General features: G+C 43.4%; 1 protein-coding gene across 1 annotated transcript; it reads left to right on the top strand.

The window, feature by feature from the left end:
- The first annotated feature begins 4,629 nt into the window (after nucleotides 1-4,629).
- Nucleotides 4,630-7,948, top strand: LOC118116769 (gastrula zinc finger protein XlCGF57.1-like). Its single transcript, XM_047341553.1, has 2 exons — nucleotides 4,630-5,004; nucleotides 6,374-7,948. The coding sequence occupies exons 1-2, from the start codon at nucleotides 4,719-4,721 to the stop codon at nucleotides 7,525-7,527; spliced, it is 1,440 nt and encodes a 479-aa protein (XP_047197509.1). The 5' UTR covers nucleotides 4,630-4,718; the 3' UTR covers nucleotides 7,528-7,948.
- Nucleotides 7,949-8,657: the final 709 nt, after the last annotated feature.

Genomic DNA, 8,657 nt, shown 5'->3' with positions numbered 1-8,657 from the left:
TGAGGTTGGTCAGCATGAGGCGCTCAAAGGTCTTCATTACTACAGAGGTCAGGGCTTCTGGTCTGTAGTCATTAAGGCCTGTGATCCTCTGCTTTTTGGGAACGGGGATGATGGTGGATGTTTAGAAGCAGATGGGTACTACGCATTCAGCCAGGGAGGTGTTAAAGATGTCCGTGAACACTGGAGACAGCTGGTCTGCACAGTACCTTACTGTGGAGGGGGAGACAGCGTCTGGTCCAGCTGCCTTGCGGGGGTTCAGTCTCTTCAGTAGTTTGTTGACATCTCTCTCCTGAATGGAGAGAGGTGTGATGGGGGCGAGGGGGCAATCTGGGACCATTTTGTGGGGGGGGGGGGTAGTGTCTTTGTCCAGGCTGGGAAGAAGGGGTGTGTTAACTGTGGAGGGGGTAGGGAATGTGGGGTAGGGTTAGGACTGGTCCATTGTCTGTCGAATCTGCAGTAGAAGTCATTCAGGTCAGGATTTGGTTTTGCACTGACGAGGAGTCGTTGGCTGCAAATTCTTGTTCCAGCTTCTTCGAGTACTGTCGTTTGGCCTTTTTAATCTCCTTGCCAAACGAGTATTTAGCCAGTCTGAACCTATCCTTGTCCCCACTCTTGAAGGCCACCTCCTTCTCCAAACGAAGCTGTTTGAGTTTTGCTGTGAACCAGGGCTTGTCGTTGTTGTAACTCACCCTGGTGCGTGTTGGAATACATCTGTCCTCACAGAAGCGGATGTATGACGTCACAGCCTCTGTATATTTGTCCAGACTGTTGGAAGCAGTTCTAAAAATGTCACAGTCTGTGTTGTCCAGGCAGTCACGCTGCTCCAATTCTTAGATGTCAGCACAGCAGGTTTAGAAAGTTTAAGTTTCTGTCTGTAAGCTGGGATCAGATGAATAAGAGCATGGTCGGATAGACCAAGAGCAGCGCGGGAAACTTCATGATAAGCCCTGCTGATGCTACTGTAGCAGTGGTCCAAAGTATTCTCCCCCCTGGTCGGGCATTTGACTAACTGTTTGTATTTGGGGAGTTCGTGAGTTAAGTTGCCCTTATTAAAGTCCCCAATGACAATAACAGGGGAATATGTGTTCTCTCTCCTTCTCTCCACTCCTAATATCTGATCAGCGAGTTGACGTTGAGCCTCTCGCACATCAGCTTGCGGTGGGATGTAAACTCCCGCCAGGATAAAAGAAGTGAATTCACGGGGAGAGTAAAACCGTCTGCAGGTGATGAAAAATGATTCCGGGTCAGGAGAACAGGATGGTAAAATCACGTTCACGTCGCTGCACCAGCAGTGGTTTATATAGAAACAAATCCCTCGCTTTTGCTTTGCGTGAAAGGATCGGATCGCAGTCCGCACGTAACAGCTGAAAGCCGGTCAGCTGTGCGGCAGAGTCCGGTGTAGATTCAGTCAGCCACGATTCCGTAAAACACAAAACAGAAGAAAGGGAAGTCTCTATTTGTCCTGATGAGAAGGCGCAGTTCGTCCATTTTGTTGCACAGTGAGCGGACATTGGAGAGGAGTATACTCGGAAGAGGCGAGCGTAATCCCTCTCCCTGAAGCGCACAAGGGCCCCAACACGTTTTCCCCTCCGTCTCCGCCTCAGTCTCGCTGCGTGACCGAGGACCATGGCACCTTTGATTAGTAAATCCAATAAATCCATGGAAGAGGCGAGAAAGTTGGGACATAAATCAGATGGTGTTGAGTCCCTGATGTTAAGTAGCTCATCCATCGTGAAAATAATCCAAGTTGAGCCGCAAAGAACTGAATTAAAGACTAAAAACAACCACAGAAGTGCGCACCAACACACCGTGGCGGCTGTTCGAGGCGCCATCCATGATTGCCAGCTGAGACTAACTCAGGATTGGTTGAGTGTGTATGGGTGGGATCCCCAATAACTACTGCACAGAATCTGACTGTAGATGACGTCATCATCACAAGTTGGCAGCGTTTGTATCTGATATATTTTTGCTTCATTTTCGTACAATGGGAGGAAGTGGAGACGTGTCGTCCATCTTTATAAACAGTGATGGAGTATTTCTACTTCACTGTCTTATTACTTTTACTTGTAATGGAGAATTTTTTACTTTACTTTCTTGGTACTTTTACTTATAATGTGAATTCTTCTCCCCCCACTGGTAAACTATCCCCACCCCCACTCACTCGATCAGAGAGACACACGCAGTGTGATCAGAGTTCGTTCATGGGAAGCAGCCGGTAAGTGACTTTGTTGAAGAACAGTGGAAAAAGTGAAAACACTTCATGAAAAGAAGAATTTGTGTCAGTTAGTGCCCCTGCAAATTTCGGTGGAATTTCAGGTAAACGACTGTTCACAGGAATCTGCAGGCAGCACAGAAAACTGCCAGGAACTGCCGGGAATTGACGCGGGGTTCCAGTTTAGGAGGGTTTTACAAGCCTGAGAAGCTTGGCAGTTGACCCCCCTGCTCCTAGGTCTATGGGGGGGCTTTCACATGTAAATGACAAAACTGTGATCTTTACAAATGCAAATCAGGATAGTTTCACTCAGTGGTGCAGAGATTACACCTTTTTCTAAAAGGTACTAACTCCCTTTTAAGAAAATCTCTCCTATAAATACATCAGGCTTAGTATAATTATAGAATCATAAATTGTAGCTTGAATAGATTTGCCTTATATAAGTTAGTATGCTATAATGAGTGTAATCAGTGATACAATTTTCAGGGTACATCTGATGATACATCTAAGAGATGTCTTTCTGCCGACACCAAAACACTGTGCTTCACATAAACCATATCATCTGTGTCATCACGTGACAAAGTCCCAAACATTTGTCCTCCCAAACTACTGGGAAAAACTCAGCACCATATTCACATGTCCATGGCATACTAAGCTGTTGACTCTGCTGAAATTGCCTCATAATTTGGACTTCAATCGCCTTATTGTTGTTATTAAACTTTCTCAGTATTCCATTAAAACACTCAACACTTTTATCAAAAGCGACTTACAATAAGTGCATTCAACTATGAGGGTACAAACACAGAACAGCAAGAATCATGTAAGTACATTAACTTAACACCAGAAAGAATAAACTGGTCCTCAGTCACATACTCATCCCATATAAATGTAAAGTACAATTTAAAAACTGTTAAAACCGCTGCTTCAAAAGTTAAAAGGTCATTTGTGAAGTTTTACTCTGAAAACGTCACACTCAGCTCGTGAATACGTTCATTCCTGAAGATGCCACGTCAGTCGTTAACGTCAACACGGTAGAGGGCTCGTCCAATCACAGCCTTGTGAATGAAGCATCTGTCTCCCGCAGACAAGAAACTACTGGCTCGTGTTTTGCGTGGTTCGATGAGGGACTCTGTTTTCGGTGTAAAAAACTTGCTGAAGTCGACACGACAGAGAAGCCATTGCTAACTGCTAAGTAACTCTTAGATCTGAATAGCGTGTTCACAACTGTGGGATTAGCGAGAAAGTTGCTAAAAGAAGAAGAGAGCATCGAGTGCTTGAGCAGAACTAGTGCATGTTTAAATAAGTACGAACTTCATAAATTTAAGAGTTTGTTCTCGTTAAGTTTTTTCATAAACTTTTGTCCGGATGTATTTTATAGGAAACTGCCCTCTGAGTGGCCGGCGCCACGAACCGGAGCAAGGGTGCTGTATAAAATACATTGTATAAGTCTACTTCATCTGATCTATTTCATCACACACACACACACACACACACACACACACACACAACGAGGCAGTCACTGCACATTAGGCCAAGACTCTAGCTGCAAGTCCGGATTTGCAGTGTGGAAAATGACGCCATTGTATGTAAGTAACTGTTTAGGAATTGTGTTTTTTTACTGTGGATCTTCCAACTGTGATGTAGCGAGGCTATTTCCGTTTATTAATAATATACTCATGTTACTCATGTTGTTTTCCAGCTACCTATAAGACGTACTAAGACGTACTATGAGCCAGTATGAAGGGACTTCCGGTACATCCAACCGGACCTTGCAGCTCTTGCAGCAGCATTGAGAAGTTCAGGAGTCGACAGAGAAGAAAGAGGTTAAGATTAGATTCATTCGATCATTTTTTGGTCACATGTATAGGAGTATGTTGTCATTGAACCGTGCTGATTGTACTGATTGTGTTTACAGCTGATTGAAGCGATGACATGGATCCATCCTTCCACAGCCAGAAGCTGCAGTTGGTTTGTACTGAGCTGAAGTTTCTCTTTCCGCCTCCACTCTGACCTGCTCTCACTTAAACTAATAATCACTCATCACTAGTTATCAGGACCTGATCAGTACATGAAGTGACTTAGTGTTTGTTTGATTTGCTCCAGCGTTTATGAGGCTGCATTTAAACATCATGAAAATTGACTCGTCAACATTTTGTGCTCAGTACAACATGAGACGAGACGCTCACAGTCTCATTAGCACACGGACACAGAAATACAGAAAAAAATACATGTGGCAATGAATTTCAGACATTTATTTCTGTATTTATTCCTTATTTATTCATGCATTTAAGTATTTATTTATACATTTATTTATTTATATATTTATTTGTCATTAAGTCATGTTTCGTCTTCCATTTTTTCTACTGTGCAGTACTAGGACTTTAGTTTCCTCCTCGTCCTCCAGTCCAGCAGGCGTCACTGTTGGCTCTGAGCTCGGTGTCTCTGTTTACCAGACCCTGGCTCACTTTGTTCGCTCCGAGACTCAAAGTGCGCAAAGAGGAGGAACATGTGCGACGTGCAGCTGCTGCGGGTGTCGGTACATGAGCGGATCAGCGCTGCCGCTGAAGACTTTCTGCTGCAGCTGGAGAAAGGAGGAGAAACGGCTCAAGTCCCGGCGCTGAGAGCGATGCTCACCGAGCGGCTAACGGCGGCGGCGGAGGAGATCGACGCAGGGATTGAGGAAACCGTGGCGGTGTACGAAGACAGAATGGAGCGGTCAGAGCGGGAGATCTACCGCAAGAGGAGGCTGCTCGATGCCGTGATGAAGCCCGAACTCCGGCTGCACAGAGTTGGTCAGTCCCTCGAGGAGCCGCTCACAGGCTAACGTTAGCTAGCATCAGCTCTGCTAACACGAGTTGATCAAACTAACACTCCTTAAAGGGAATGATAAGTTTCAAACAATGTCTGGTTGGTTAAGTTGATGAAATGTGTAGATCAAAGGATTAGGAGCTTTGACCCCCAACTGCAGCCAGGGGTCACATGTCCTTGATAATCATCTGCAAGATGCTGTTAGAAAGCTCAGCACACATCTGGGGTGTTCATGCATTTTGGCTCCTTTTGTGTAAAAAGTCCTCCAGACTGCTTCGTCTCATCCTGAAAAACAGACACATATTGTGTGAATATTTATGATACTGCAATATTTTAAAACGAGTATAATTTCTACATCACTGTTGTGTTATATTAATAACAACGTGGATTGATTCAGTCACTGGAGTTGTGCAGTTAAGATGATCCCAGGTATTCCAGTCTATTCCTATTCCATTCCACGCGTTGATGATCGTAATACATTACGCTTGTTTCAGGACAAAAAGTAAAACTTGCGGTTCTGTCTCGCTCCAGCTGCCATCTTGAGAAATCTCCCCTGGCTGCTTCAGCTTCAAGTGCTCGTGCATCACGGTTGTGCTGCTGTGATCATTTTGGATTTGCAGAGTTTACAGACAAACATGTTGTTTGGTCTCCGTCTAAAAAACTCCCACACTTTAGATGATCGTGGGCCATTCGTTTTTTTGCTTCAGTTTGCTCTTTGGGTGAATTCAAGCTTTGACTCGACACAGCCATCTTCCTTCCTCCGTATGACGGCATCCCTAGAAGACCAGACAGAGATGTGAAGAGAGTTTGTGGTGATAAGAGCTGACGACGTTGTCGGGGTGATGTATACATGATCACATGATCTATGCAGCAGAGTTATAACGTCACTTCCTGTCTCTTTCTGCTGCTCCACCTTCACCTGGTGAATAATGAGGAGGATTTGATCCTGTTGTGAACGAGTCTGTGCCGAAAACCTGCTGCTGTGTTGTTCATGTGTGAAACACAAACTCTGGAGAAACTCTGGAGACAATTCTCTGGTTTTTACCCACAGGTCATGTCTGAAAACAGCTTAACCAACTCAGTAACTTCCACTCGCTCTGCTCTGCTAGTGTCCTAAGTTGTTTATTTGGCCTCAAAATATAAAACATTTTTACTGGAAACACTTCCAGTGTTTAATGCTGCTAAATTTACGAGCTGCGTCGAGATGTTGAGGTAACTGTGAACTACCTCAACATCTCTGCTTCTTGAGTGTGATCGTTCAAAAATAACAGTCGACATTAAACGACACAACACAAGTTTTTTAAAACACTTCAGGAAACTCTGAAATGATAAACGTGTGTATTTGTGTTTCAGTGTGTCCTGCAGACATACAGCAGCTGATGGTGAATAAAGAAGAGGTTCCCCCTGAGCAGCAGCAGTGGAGCCCCATTGTGGACCAGGAAGACCCAGAGTCCCCCCACATTAAAGAGGAACAGGAGGAACCGTGGACCAATCAGGAGGGAGAGCAGCTTCAACAACTTGAGCAGGCTGATATCAAGTTCACATTGACTGCTGTCACTGTGAAGAGTGAAGAAGATGAAGAGAATCCTCAGTTGGCACAGCTTCATCGGAATCAGACGGAGGAGAACAGAGCGGACTGTGGAGAACAAGAACCAGCCAGGAACTCAGGTCCTGATGGACATTTACAACAAGGTACTGAGGAAAAGACTGTAGACAGTGAAGATGATTGGATGCAGACCAGGGAACCTCAGTCTGGTTTAAATACAAAAAATAACAAACAGTCTCTAAGTGATATGAAATATAAAACTGGTAAGAAAGCATTTAGTTGCTCTGAGTGTGGTAAAACATTTAGACAAAAGGGGGATCTAACTATACATATGAGGATTCATACAGGAGAGAAACCATTTAGTTGCTCCGAGTGTGGTAAAAGATTTAGCCAAAAGAGCCATCTAACTATACATATGAGGATTCATACAGGAGAGAAACCATTTAGTTGCTCTGAGTGTGGTAAAAGATTTAGCCGAAACTGCAGTCTAACTAAACATATGAGTATTCATACAGGAGATAAACCATTTAGTTGCTCTGAGTGTGGTAAAAGATTTAGCCGAAAGTGCAGTCTAACTGAACATATGAGTATTCATACAGGAGATAAACCATTTAGTTGCTCTGAGTGTGGTAAAAGATTTAGACTAAAGTGCGATCTAACTGAACATATGAGGATTCATACAGGAGAGAAACCATTTACTTGCTCCAAGTGTGGTAAAAGATTTAGCCAAAAGAGCAATCTAACTGAACATATGAGGATTCATACAGGAGAGAAACCATTTAGTTGCTCTGAGTGTGGTAAAAGATTTAGCCGAAAGTGCGATCTAACTGTACATATGAGGATTCATACAGGAGAGAAACCGTTTAGTTGCTCCGAGTGTGGTAAAAGTTTTTGCCAAAAGCGCAGTCTAACTAAACATATGAGTATTCATACAGGAGAGAATTCGTTTAGTTGCTCCTAGTGTGGTAAAATATTTAGACAAATAGGTAATCTAACTGCATATGAGTAGTCATACAGGGGAGAATGAATTTACTTGCTCTGTGTGGTTAAAGATTTAAGTTGCATCGTTTGCAACAAAATATTTATTAGGATTTGTCAGCAACTATTCATATTATACATATTAATAGTTTACTGTTGTAAATAGAGAATTTAGAATCCCCCCTTTCTCCTGTTTTTATCAGTTAAACAATTTTTATGTCCCTAGAAAATATAACTCATTGACTAACATGAAAGATTTGTGTTGATATTCCCAGTTTCTACTGATTTGATTTATGCATCATAAAATATTCATATATATATATATATTAGGGATGCACCGATATGGAAATTCTTGGCCGATACCGATACCGATATTTAAAACAACAATCTAGCCGATAGCCAATACCGATACCGATATTTGTTTATTACTTGAATAATATGAAAAACAGAAAAAGTGACAAGTGTAACTTTAGATGCCATGGATGGACATAGACACCTATTCAGCCAAACATTTAACAGTATCACCAAGTCTACTCAAGACATCATCTCAACTGTAAACAGTTGCTTGCAATGCAGCCTTACAAAACACTAGCATAAACCCTTAGGGAATGCCATATAAATTCAAGTCAAGATGCAGTGCTACTACTAGCTTGCTGTGCAACACAACACAATAGGAGGTGTGGGGGGTAAATGAGTACTCTCCAAGCAGGCATTTAGCCCCCCCCCAAGCAAGCCTTTCCCCCCCCTCTCTCTTTTTTATCTATATGACTGCTTGTGTGGCTGCAGTGGATGGGCAGAGGGGGACATTTAATTATGTGATTGGGAAAATTAAAACTCCAGGACAACAGAAGGGAATACAAAGTATTGGATGCATATTTGATCATTTATATCATATAAAATATGTCATTTATATCGTTTAAAATCATTTTTCAGTCTGTTTCCTGGCGCGATACGCTCGCTCGCACGCCGAAACCATCGGTGAAGGGCATGTGAACCGCACAAAGGTTTAACAGGGGGGTGGATGGGAGGCGCCTGGCTTTCCTTGGCGCTGCGCGGCGCTTCAGCGCCCGGTGTAAACCCGGCGTCAGTGTACCATAATCTGGATGCCAGATT

Source organism: Hippoglossus stenolepis, chromosome 10 (assembly GCF_022539355.2).
Source record: "Hippoglossus stenolepis isolate QCI-W04-F060 chromosome 10, HSTE1.2, whole genome shotgun sequence".
Classification (NCBI taxonomy): domain Eukaryota; kingdom Metazoa; phylum Chordata; class Actinopteri; order Pleuronectiformes; family Pleuronectidae; genus Hippoglossus; species Hippoglossus stenolepis.
Note: the sequence above shows the minus strand (reverse complement) of the source record. Positions and strands in the feature narration are given on the sequence as shown.

Bases quoted from the DNA above. Each gene is read 5' to 3' on its own strand.
- LOC118116769 (XM_047341553.1), top strand. From the start codon at position 4,719: ATGTGCGACGTGCAGCTGCTGCGGGTGTCGGTACATGAGCGGATCAGC. The intron at 5,005-6,373 runs GTCAGTCCCTCG...TTTGTGTTTCAG, and splicing joins ACTCCGGCTGCACAGAGTTG to TGTGTCCTGCAGACATACAG.